General features: G+C 39.5%; 1 protein-coding gene across 1 annotated transcript in view; it reads right to left on the bottom strand.

The window, feature by feature from the left end:
* Positions 1–13,392, bottom strand: part of LOC142150607 (uncharacterized) — a 50,811-nt gene that overhangs the window by 32,582 nt on the left and 4,837 nt on the right. Inside the window, exon 2 of the mRNA XM_075205807.1 lies at positions 3,165–3,930. Within this exon, the coding sequence (XP_075061908.1) occupies positions 3,165–3,930 (766 nt within the window). The remainder of the gene's footprint in view (positions 1–3,164; positions 3,931–13,392) is intronic.

Genomic DNA, 13,392 nt, shown 5'->3' with positions numbered 1-13,392 from the left:
ATAAACTCTTAATGATTTAGTTACAATTATATATAATCTACACTATTTAGTGTCTTGTAGGGAAACATATATAAGAGTATACTTAATTTGAATTTATGTAATTGTTAAAATAAGAAAAATGTCATTATTATTATAATATAGTTTTTGTCACTTAATATCACATAAAACTAATATAAAGAACAAAAAAATGAAAAGTAATAAATTAAATAATATAAATAAAAACTAAAAATGTAAAAAATGTAAGAAAAATAAAATAATAATATATAAATTAAATATTAATTAATAATAAAAATAAAAAACAATGAATAATTAATTTAAAAAAATTAAATATAAAAATATTCAAAAATATTAACAATTATTGCACAAATTAATGAATATGTTATAACAAAATAACACACTATTAATATTAGTCACATCATCACTTACCTCACTTTGGATCTAACAATCCCTTATTATAGTTTCATTTGGATACTTTAATACCTTATCTTCAACACTTTTTGGCATCATAGCACATTATTTTCACTTTATTTTCTTTTTTGTTTTAATTTGATTCATAATTTTATTATGGTACATATCTGAATTCTATATCACCAAAAACAATATATAGATCTAACCCACTGATCTTTAGTGATCGTGATTAATTATGGCTTACTTGATCATCTATGATTAAGATCTGCTAGACCTAGTAGCAACTATAGTAAATCCCGTATTATTAAGCCGTATTATTAAGTTTATTTATTATTCCGTTCCTTATTATCGGCAATGCAATGCATTTGGACCAATAGAAATCCGAATGGGAGGAGTTGGGATTGTAACCATCAGAGATTGGCTGTATATTATGCCAATCACTTTGATAACACTCTTTCTGATAGGTGGAGACACCCTCACGTCATGAGGTTAGCCCCACACTGACAGTATTTATTAACTGTAAGAACAGTCTCTCGGCTTGCCTTGAATAAGCACACAGCGAAACGTGAGTCGTTCTATCGCTGGATGCACTAGATTATACTTGACCTTAGGGGAAAGAAGAAACGAGAAATTGCTCCAGCAAAACCAGAGATATTCTGGAGCTTTTTGTAGGCAGATAGTTAGCCGCCGCTGTATAATTGAAAGCTGTTTGAGAGTATAATTAATAATACTGGCGCCACTACCACTACATAACTGGAAGCTGATTGAGAGTATAACAAACAATACTGGCACTACCACTACATATCTAACAAATGAGACTATCTTTTACCTGATGGGGTATATGTATCTAAGATGAATGGGAGCTAATTGAGAGACTAGCGAGTAATATTAATGTTACTGCTATATATAATCACGAGACCATCCACATCAGATGTGTAAAATAGAAACTATGACTCGCTCCAACAAATCCTAGTTAGTGTAGAGCCTCTCTAGGTAGATAGCAAATCATCTCCGTGTATTACTAAAGCTGATCAAGAGAATAGTGAATAACACTGGTGTCATTATCATATATGCATTTAATGAGATTATTCACAGCCAATGTATTTGGAGATATGAAATGTGGGTATTACTCTAACTCTATTATATATTATACTCCCCATTATATTAAGGCAAGTTACCTGGTGCACCCAGTCACTTTTAATTACACACATTGATTTTATTGAATATATACTTTTATATATCGCTGATTTAATCTAAACAATAAAAGTTACGTTTTAAAAGTTAATATCCTTTAATATTGAGAACCAATGTGCACCTATTTATTTCCATTCAACTTTGTTGAAGATTGTACATGGCAAGGAGAGGACCTGGGAGGAGTGAGGGTGTTCTGTACACAGTACAGAGTAAGCATACAGTGCACATTGTTTTGCAGAGACGAAATTTCATTTTGCGGTTCAAGATGGCCATCGGCGCACTCTCGCTGTTGTTTGCTGTGTGGAAGGTGCACGACCATTTCCAGTCTGCATAAGGACCTGAGTTTTGCACCAGCTCAGAGCTGGAAGAGATTACGTCTCATCCTATACTTTAAATTGGATACATTTAAAACCTCCATATTGAACTCCAAACAATGTAATAAAAGGGTTGACAGACAAATAATCGTCACATGGAATTTTCAAAAAATCCTTTATTTCTAAGGCACTAGAACGAGTTTGACAACCAGCAAAATAAAATAAAATGTACGTGAGCAATAAAATTGTATACGTACAAGCAGCAAGCTTACACTATTATACCCTGTAAAATAACATAAAGAAAACACTTGGAAAGAGGGACTTGCGTGGATGACAGCAGTATAGAGATGGTAATGGAGGCCAAAGGAGCTGATACCATCACAGAGGGAAGAATTATAGAGGGAGAGGAGCAGGGGGACGAGAACAGATTACTGGGGGATGGTGACAGGTAGTGGCAGAGGAGGGAAAATAGAGACAGAACTAGAGACCCATAAGGAGTAGATGGTGAGTAGCAGTTGAACCATATAAGGGCAGTTTCACAGAAGCTAATGAAGAGAAGGGATTGCTGGAGGAGAGGGTGGTCAATGGTGTCTAGTTGTGCAGAGGTCTAGAAAGATAAGCAGGATGAAAAAACACTTAGATGGGACCTTAGTGAGGGTGGCTTCATTGGAGTTGAGGGGATAAAAACCAGATTGAAGAGGATCAAAAAGGGGAGTGGGAGGAAACGAAGATAGAGATATGGTTGTAGCCACTATTACCAGTCCCTCTCATGATTATTTAATCGGTTTGCAGAGTGAATCGAATGCACTTTGTAAATTACCTCCACTGTGTGTAAGTGACATGGACACTTTAAATGTGCTACTGGTTTAAAATAAGAACATAATAAAAAACATTCAACTTCATTAGTATCTTAATAAACCACATGACACCTTGGGACTTCTTTGTCATTGATGGTTGGTATACAGTTGCTCTCAATTACAGGGAGACCATCCCAGGGGAAAAATTCCTAAGTCTCAATGTTAGACGTTCCAGTCTAAAAAATATTTGATTTTACAAACAACATTTGCCACATCCAGTAAATAAAAATTGATTCTCTCCTTTGTGAATATTATAATGATTAAACAAGTTAACTTGTCTATGAAATACATGCTCTATTCGGAAACAAGTGACTTCCTTGTGTGACTTCTCTAGTGCGTAAGAAGTGTTATCTTTTGTTTAAAACATTTGTTACATTCAGAGCATATAAATGGTTTCTCTCCTGTGTGGCTTCTCTGATGACTAACAAGGTGTGAATCAGTGTTAAAACACTTGCTACATTTAGAACATGAAAAGGGCTTCTCTCCAGTGTGAATCATGTGGTGTCTAACAAGGTGTGACTTCTGTTTAAAACATTTGTTACATTCAGAGCATGAAAATGGTTTTTCTCCTGTGTGAATCCTCTGGTGCATGATTAATTTTGAATTGGTACGAAAATGTTTGTTACATTCAGAGCATGAATATGGTTTTTCTCCTGTGTGAAACCTCTGGTGCAGGATTAAGTGTGAATTGGTCCCAAAACATTTACTACATTCGGAGCATGAAAATGACTTCTCTCCAGTGTGACTCCTCTGGTGACTAATAAGGTGTGATTTCTGTTTAAAACATTTACTACACTCGGAGCATGAAAATGATTTCTCTCCAGTGTGAATCCTCTGGTGACTAATAAGGTGTGATTTCTGTTTAAAACATTTACTACATTCAGAACATGAAAATGGGTTTTCTCCTGTGTGGATCCTCTGATGTGTAACAAGATCTGACTTATGAGTAAAACACTTGTTACATTCAGAGCAACTAAACATTTTTTCTCCTGTGTGACTCCTCTGGTGTAGGATTAATTTTGAATTGGCACTAAAACATTTACTACATTCAGAACATGAAAATGGCTTTTCGTCTGTGTGAATCCTCTGGTGTATGATCAGGTTTGACTTCCGTGTAAACATTTTATCACACTCAGAGCATTGATATGGCCTCTGTCCTGTGAGACTCATTGTGTGTTTATTAAGTTACAAGCTATAGAAGGCTGCTTCTATTCAGAAAATGAAAATAGCTTTTGTAAATCCTCAAGTTTTATAAGAGCTGACTTCTGTAGTGGATATGACTTGTGGGTGACTCAGATATTCAGTATAGAATGTCGTTCTATGGGTGTCCTCTTCTGCTGCTAGAGGGAATCCTGCTCATTAATCCACCTGTTGAAAAAATAAATATATTTTATACCAAAATTATATGAATGTACATTTTACACGTTGTTTGTAAGCTGTTGACAATGGATTGTACATAATTAAGAAATTTTGATTATTTCATCTTGGAATACATTCTGATTTCAGACACATATATAGTAAAAAGGAAATATCAGAACAAAAAGGCGCCTAGTAGTGCAGTAATTTCTAAATCATAACTGACAACGTCCCAAAATATGCTCAAAATGTGAATTAGCCTCATACCAATGTGCATAACATGAACCAGGTTTATCTGATTATCTCTGGAGAGATTCCAAAGCTCCTTGCTAAGGTGGACTCCAGATCAAAAGTTATACATTCAAAAAGAAAAGGAATACAAATAGTGTAATATGTTCTGGATTAATGTAATCATAAGATAGAAGTGATACATACACAATGGAAAAAACAAATCCTGTGTATCTAATTTATAAAAGATTATATGGGGAATCAAACAGTGAAAATGAGATCATATTTGTATAAATAACTGAACATTCACTCAATGAATCATTGTTTCCCTCTTTGATATTTAAATGAACATAAAAAGTTTTAGTGCTGAATTAGTTTACCAAAGTGCTCATGAAAATATCCTATATAATCCCATAGTACTAATAGTGAATATATCAATATATATTATACATTTGATACCACAGCACTGATAGAGAAAACTTGCACACATGACACCACAGTACTGATAGAAAAATAATTCACAGTAGTGTACTCTTAATATTATGTTTATGATTGTTAGATTGCATTAATAGCTATATAAATATTACTAAGACAAGAATACAAACAATTATAAATCACAAAATCAGCAAGCACTTGTGTAAGGATCAGTACATTCTAATGCATAATATAGTTACCTTACTCTGTAGATTTCTCCTTCAGTCTCTTTTCCTCATGCTCATTCTTACTGTTCCATCCTTCCAGGTCTTCAGCCACCAACTAACTAACACCAGCCTGATACAACCTATTTATATGCATTACTCTCCATCTCTGTCTTAAATAGTTCCCGGGATGACCAAAACTTATTCTCACACTATTTGTCTTCTGGTGAAATTTAAATTAGTCTCTCATAAAATTAAGTTATTTAATCAGAGCAGCTTCAGTTTCTGGTGTATACCTCCTTGACATGTAAATGAGATATAAACATTCCTAAGGTCACTTACTAAAAGGAGAATTGTAATTAGATCTTGGCAGGTGATAACATCTTGCTTTCTAATTAGATCACAGCAGTCTCTGACATCCTGTTATGTCAACAAATGGAACTTTTGTTTAAGATTCTCCTATTGTCTAGGCAGAGAGAGCCATAATCTTCTCTTTTGTTCAGTTTTAGCTAGTTTGAGGTGATTACTGACTCCACACATCTTATGTAGTCTATAATGTTTTAGAAACATAAGAACTAATATTATTGTGAAGTATAATAATATATAAGAATACTGTGAAATTAGGATACAGGACATAAATTTACTAATAAGATACTCAGGTGTTTACCTCTCGGAAAAACTTGTGACAGCAGCCAATTTATTGGTTAGAGGGAGACCAGTGTCAGTATCTAATCTCTGAACATTTGGAACGAGTGCTGCCAGGATTTGAAGAAGTATCAATCATATTCTATATATTTCATACATTTACCCTGTACTAGCTGAACAGAATAAACAAAGAATCATACATGCATTATGTTTAAGACAATGGCGGAATACGTTAAAATAAATATGGCCATATATTGTTTGAACGAATAATCTATAAAAATAGTTTATAACAATTTGAATGATTTAGAAACATGTGAATATTGAAGAAGAGCTTCAGGAATTGATTATATGATATAGGGAAATAGTCCTAATTATTATATTTTTAATTGACACAAAAAAATATTAAATCAGATCAAATCAATTCTTCCCTTTGGCATTTTTATATGGTTCACTATTCTTCTTTCTGATACACCTTCTTGACTATCAATTGTAAATTATGTTACTGCTTTTAGACTAATTAATGTTCAGTGGGGGGATTGAACATTTTAACATTACCAAAAGAATTCTATAAGTTTTATATTTTTATATTTCCCGGTATAAGAGTGGGGCTCTACATATAATAAACAGCACTTTCCTCTGCTTTGTATACATTAGTATGAAGATCAAGAAAGTAGCAGGGTAAGATCGTACTGGAGGATATACTAAGTTTGGATGGGTCCTGGACCTATAGGAAAGTGGAGCATTTTAGGTATTCAAAGTAAGCTTTTTAATATGGATGACAAAGGGGATAAGTAATAAAATTAGAGGTTCCCAAAGAGAAGGAACTGAGCACAGGAGGGCAAAATAGTCAATGTTGGGTGGAAGGGAGACAGATGGGCTAATTACCAGAGAAGCTGAATGTTTGCAGATTCACGAAAAGGAGTAAACATATCAATCTGCGGAATATTGAAGTCGACGATATTCAGCGACTTTGTGGCAGGATTTAAAATGGCAATGTCTTCAAAGGCAAGTTTTGTCACACGCCAGTCCCATAAACAGGTACCCACTATGTTACTTTCCTCTTGTAAGTGGTGATTGAACCTACTTCTTTGTTCTGAGACTTGACTTTAACACATGTGCTCCTTGTTAATTTGTTTTGGGCCTCCTCCCTATTCTCATTGGTTCAGGTATTTTGGAGCACTATTTAAACCTCCCATGGTTCTCTGTTCTTTGTCTGTTCTTCGTGTTACCCACTCAGTACGAGGATTTGACTTCCATAGGTCTGACTTACCTATTATCCGTTGAACGTCTGGAATCAGCTGTACTCTTCACTGCTACTGTTTGTTTCACCTGGACTCATAATAGCGGTTGAACAACTCGTCTTGTAGCACCTTGTTCGGTCCAGCTGTTTTAACACTGTTATTGCCTCACTATCAGGACTACTACCAAATTGCTTACCACTTGTAGTTCCACGAACTGCTCAGCTACAATTCCCTTCTTCGCTACTCCTAGGTAACGAACTGTTTGATATACCTGATATCCCTGTATTCATCTCTGCTGCTTGGGATTGTTATCTGTGGATCAACGGGTTCAACGCTTTTGCCTTTTCTACAACAGGAATTACCACTATGCCAGTAACTCCCCTGCTACGTTGAATTATCTTCGTTTACGGATCAGCTAGTTCTAAACTATCATTCTGTTCGAACTGTCTCTGTATTAGTGATTCGCCTTCTATGCTGTGAGTTACTAATATTGGATCTAGCTATTCTCCCTCCGTCATCTTCAGCGTTGAACTGTTGCTCTGCTCACTCCCTGCAGTTGTCAAGGGTTACCAACTATGAAGTAGCGTGTTGTGACTCATCACTTCACCCTGACCAAGTTGCTGTGTGTTCAGTCTTTGCCGTTATCTCAAGTTATCCTATCATTCAATTATACCAGTATCCATTACTATTACTTGGCAGCACCCCCTAGTCTGTAGCTACTATTTCTCAGTACTACTGCTACCTGTGTTACCAGTGAGCTATGAACTTTTAACTCTTGTATTTGAATTCTCTTGTTTATCCATCGTGTCTAAAACTCCACTACCATCTGCCAGCACTCGTTTGGGAGACCGCGACCTGCGGGACAGGAGCAGTGAAGTCCATATTCCCTTGTGGGGATCACTGGCAAAGACCTCCTACCCATTAGACTCCACACTAATGGGCGAGGTCCATCTCGGCAGAGACAAGGGATCTATTAATTCATTCAGAGTCATGACAGCCGGTAATGACATTGCCATTTTAAATCTGCCCTGTAAAGTCTGCAAGAATTGGCGATTTTCAGAATGTGTGGATTGATACATTTACCCCCAGGGCAATTACAGCCTTGCTCAGAGAATTTTGTTTGATGATTCATAGAAAATGCACCGTAAGGGGCGTGGCCTGGACGCCATAGTAGCTGGCAGCATTTTCTAAGAGCTCCTCGATCCACTCTAGGAAAAACCCTCTTTCCCTTAAAATACCCGTATTCTGGCTGGCCAAATCGGGTCCTGGTGGAACTGGGAGGCGTTAGAGTGCACTTGGGCTCAAGTGTGACTGCTGGACCCGTCGGACAGAAAGATAGTACGCTGTGGACATCGGAACCCGGCCGGGTTGCATCTTCCCTGTAAATAGCCCCTCTCCTGCTGTACAACTTACCGGCAAACGAGCCTCCGCCGGGGTCAGGACATCGCTGGTCGCCTTAGTTAGTGCGGGGGCCTAATTCCGGTTCAGAAGCCTGGGCCTCAGGTAACAACTGTAATATGCTAAGACATTCAGCGCTATCTGGTTCTCACGAAACACAAGAATAGGTGCAGATAAACTCCACCTTAATCACAATGCAAACTTGTTCAGCCCTTCATTAACAAGTATTGTAGAACAGTTCATATATTCGTCTCTATCTTGCAGAGATGTTAATGATGATCTTTTCACATCATAAGTAGTTTATTTCAAAGAAATAAGCACCTCCCCATCACCTTCGTGGTAATAATATAAGATGGACTCCTACCAGATTGTAGAATAATGTGAGCTTGTAAGTATTTAGAGGACTTCTCCCAACTTAGAATTCCTGTATAACAAATATCTCGCTGTTCATCTCCTCTCCAACATGGATGACATCAGTTCCAATTCACAAAAGGGAAAAAAAACAGAATCTGGCGTGATATCGTTTAAATTTTCCAAAATGTATTAAAACTACACATAAAATCACAATAATAAGTGAATACTCCTACCAGAGATATGGTCTTTATCGCATATAGGGAAGAAATCAGATGTTATTGATCCCGGGCTATTTTTCTTCACTTTTATGCCATAGCAAGCTGTTAAAATGTCTTCATAAATCAGTCATACCACTCCGACGTGTTTCAACCGTCTTGCGGTCTTTGTCAAGGAGATATGACTGATCCTAAAACCCATAGCTACTTAAACCAGATGTAGCCAATCCGGAATAGTTATGATATCAATATGTCACGCTATGTTAAATATAAATGAAATTGTATATTCGATGTGCTAAATAATGCAATATGTTCCGATGGGCATAAAATGAGACATAAAATACAATTCAGATATCTACATCTCTTAAAAATAATAAATCCATCGTAACTAAACCGGATATGGCGAATCGATATCAGTGGGAATCTTGGGAAATGTAGTTCACACTTCGTACAGGGCTCCAAATGTCAAAAATCGGATGTGACGTATCGCTACTAGCCCTTACTGATATCAATATAATCCACAGTGCATGATATATATCGCTAATACATCTGACATATTGGGTAGAAATATACATTAAATATAAAACATAAAACATAATTTCATGACTTTATGCACTGTAGAACTCAGATCACCAAAAGTGGCGTATCGTTACCAGAGCTCAATGTTGTAATGCAGTCTATAATGTGTAACATACATCGTCAAACCATCTGATATATTCAGTTAGGATTTACAATAAATATAGAACACAATATCATGACTGTCAAGTGTATATAACCGAAAGAGAAAGGGGCACGACTTTTTGACTCTAGAAGTGAAGTGAGGGATTGAGGAGGACTCCTGAGATACTCCCCAAGAGAGTTGCTGATCGCCCAGCGCTGCTCCTGACATCCCCTTGGAGCCACCGAGGCTGTTCACTGCTCTCTTCAGTGAAACGTATTCAGAGTGGGAACTGTGACCAGGATTGGCTGATCATCCTGACAGCGCTGCGCTACAGGTCAGTCTGGGGCTTTCAGAGAGGGATCTACATTCAACTTGATACCAAGGATCCCCACAGTTGAAAAGTTTACTGAATGCCTGTGTTGCCTGTGTAGCTTATGCCAAGCTGAGAGTAAAATTATCCACCCCAGCCTCTATTATCTACCTGCTGCAGATCCTGATCAGCTAAAATCAAAATCATCTGCTTTACTCAGTTGCTCCAACACTTTCAGTACCCAGGCTGTAATTTATCTATAGACCCACTATCAGTCCTATTTGCTGCGGGTTGCCGCCATCTAGTGGTCATATGTTTTATTGCAATGTATTGACTGGGTGACAGCTGCCAGATGACAGTGAATCCAGTTTCAGCTAATATTCGCATGTAAATTACCAGATGTTCTGACCACCGCCCGCATGTGTCCTACTATACGAGATTGAGCACGACTAAATCATAGGATCAAACCTCATGTTGTGTCAATAGTGTAACGTGGAAGGATCACCCGGTAATTAACTGACCTCCTTATCTATAACAATATAGAGCTCCGTCTGGTTACCTCCCTCCAGAGCTTCTGCAAAGTTGAGTCTGCATATCTGATTGACACTCCCATTAAACTAAGTGCCCTGACAATGTACCCAGATGGCTCCAAGAAGGATCAAAAAGATCAAAAAGCTTAACCCGCCTAGCACAACTGCGCAGCTTCCCTTCTTTAGACAAAACAAACAGCGATCTATGTCCCCCCTTCGGGAAGCGGGGAGTGGACGGGGTGATCACTCTGAACAGCTGGATATTACCTTGACATCTACCCCACCTTCTGAGTCCCCTATTCGTATGACCGATCCTGAGGCACCGATTTTGCTTAAGTCAATGCAATCCTTATTACCTTCTTTGAAAGCCGACTTATCATCGGAACTGAGAGCCTCCATGAAAGCCATTCAAGCAGAGGTGGCTGCATTAGGTTCCAGGATGGTCCAGCTAGAGAACAAGTCAGAAGAGGTGGTCTCCTCACATAATGAGCTAATTACATCTCATGAACAACTGGGGGCAGAGGTTGCCACCATGAGGGATAAGATGGAGGATAGATCGCGTCGCAACAACCTCAAAATTCGGGGAATACCAGAGCAGATCTCAAATGCAGATTTACCATCCTTTGCCACAAATCTGTTTCAGAAACTTCTCCCTTCTGCTTCCATATTAGACTTAAACATTGACCGCATACACTGGCTCCCTAAAAATAAGAGAGTTCCAGACACCGTTCCCAGAGATACCTTATTATACATCCACTTCTTCCATATTCAGGAACGTATCCTGCGGGCAGCCAGGGAAGCAGAGGGCACAGATCTCCTACAGGACATTCAAGTGTTCCCAGATTTTTCCCAACACACGGTGGCGAAGCGAAGAGCTTTCCAATCAGTCACTAGAGCTCTAAGAAGTAATGATATTTCCTACAGATGGGGGTTCCCAGTGAAACCATTAATCTACAGACACAACGTGCTACATATCATAAACTCAGCTGAGGAAGGGACAAAGCTCCTAATGTCCTGGAACCTTCCGGTTATACAGTCTGATCCCAAAGCTAGAACCCACATTTCCAACGATTGGTCTACTCAGGGGGGATAGAGACGTAGAGAATCTCCGTCTCGGGAGGAACTCCCTAGTTCGGTTTGAGCTCTTTCTTATTTGGACTGAGACCCAAGTACACATTCTTCCTCTGATAATGAAAATAGTCGGTCAGAGCTATACAAACTCTCCGGGGACTCTTCTCCTTGAAGACAATACAGAAAGATCCGTTGGAGCAAGTACTTATCAAGTCCATCCGACTATTTCTGGGCTAAACTTACATTTATTCTCTAACAACCCTCTGACCCACAAACCAAACTACATTGTGAACACATTTAGTTCCACTAATCACTTTTTCTATTTTAATCTGTTAGATTCAATATACACTCTGATACACTTATCATTATATAAAGTGCTGTGGAATATGTTAATGCTGTATAAATCAAAGTTTCTATTAACAATTGTCTGTAAAGTAACATATGTAACTAACCCCTAACCCTCTAACTCCCGCCGCCTCTTCGCCACCTTCAGCACTCTCCTGGCCCCCTCCCCCCCTCCCTCCTCCCTGACTGCCTCCGATTTCGCCTCCTTCTTCTCCTCTAAAATCAAGGCCATCCGACTTGAAATCTCCTCCTCCACTCTCTCTTCCACCCCTCCCACTCTTCCGTCCTCCCCCTCCCTCCTGTTATTATTCTACTATTTATATGCATTTATCTTGTTTTTCCTGATTTTATATTTACCAGCAACTACTTTTACCTGTTATTTTTCTTGCCTATTTCCATTGTCCTTATTACCTCTCCTTCTGTTATTCCTTGCCTTCCACGCCCTAATTGGTTGTTGTCCTCCATCTTGCTATTGTCTCCCTGCTTATTCTTACCTGTTATCCGCTGTCCTTATTATCTTACTGTTCTGCTATCATTCTTACCTGTTTTCATTGTTCTTATTATCTCACTGTACTGTTGTTCCAAGCCCTCCATGCCCTAATTCGTTATTGTCTTCCACCTTGTCATTGTCTTCCTGCCATTGTTCTTACCTGTTTTTCACTGTCCCCACTATCTCACTGTTCTGTTACTCTCTCTCCCTACTATGCCTCCCCGCTCTCACTCCATACCCATACTCTCCCCCCGCCCTACCTCTCCCGTTCCTCCCCGCCCTCCCCCGTGCGCTGCTCATCTTGCTAACCTCATCCCCATTTCCCCCCTCTCTTCTCCCCCTTTCTTCTGTGCCCTCTGGAATGCCAGATCCGTCCGCAACAAGCTAACTACTATCCACAACCTCTTTCGATCCAACTCCTTTAACCTTCTTGCCGTTACTGAAACCTGGCTCTCCGATTCTGATACTACTTCCCCCGCTGCCCTCTCCTATGGTGGCCTCTCCTTCACCCACTCCGCCAGGCCTGGTGCCCGCCCAGGCGGTGGAGTGGGCCTCCTCCTCTCCTCCACCTGTACTTTTCGTGTCATTCCCCCTGAACCCTCCCTCTCCTTCTCCTCCTTTGAAGCTCACTCTATCCGCCTCTTCTACCCCATCCACCTCCGCGTCAATGTCATCTACCGCCCCCCTGGCCCCACCTCCCTCTTCCTTGACAACTTTGCTAGCTGGCTTCCTCACCACCTCTCCTCCGATCTCCCCTCAATCATTCTCGGTGACTTTAACATCCCCATCAACAACCCCACCTACCCTGCTTCCAGCAAACTGCTCACCCTCTCTTCCTCCCTTGGTCTAACCCAATGGACCTCCACCTCTACCCACTGCCTTGGTCACTCCCTTGATCTTGTCTTCTCCTACCTATGTAGTCTCTCCGACTTCTCCATCTCTCTCTTTCCTCTATCCGACCACCATCTCCTCTCCTTCTCTCTCTCCTCTTCTCCTGCTCCCCTCCCCCTGCCCAAACCTACTCTGTCCAAACGCAACCTCGACACTCTTGACCCTGCCTCTCTGTCCTCCTCTCTCGATAACCTCCTTTCTCCCCTTTCCTCCCAGGCCTGCCCCAACCAGGCGGTCTCCCTCTAG

This window comes from Mixophyes fleayi, chromosome 4 (genome assembly GCF_038048845.1).
Source record: "Mixophyes fleayi isolate aMixFle1 chromosome 4, aMixFle1.hap1, whole genome shotgun sequence".
Lineage (NCBI taxonomy): Eukaryota > Metazoa > Chordata > Amphibia > Anura > Limnodynastidae > Mixophyes > Mixophyes fleayi.
Note: the sequence above shows the minus strand (reverse complement) of the source record. Positions and strands in the feature narration are given on the sequence as shown.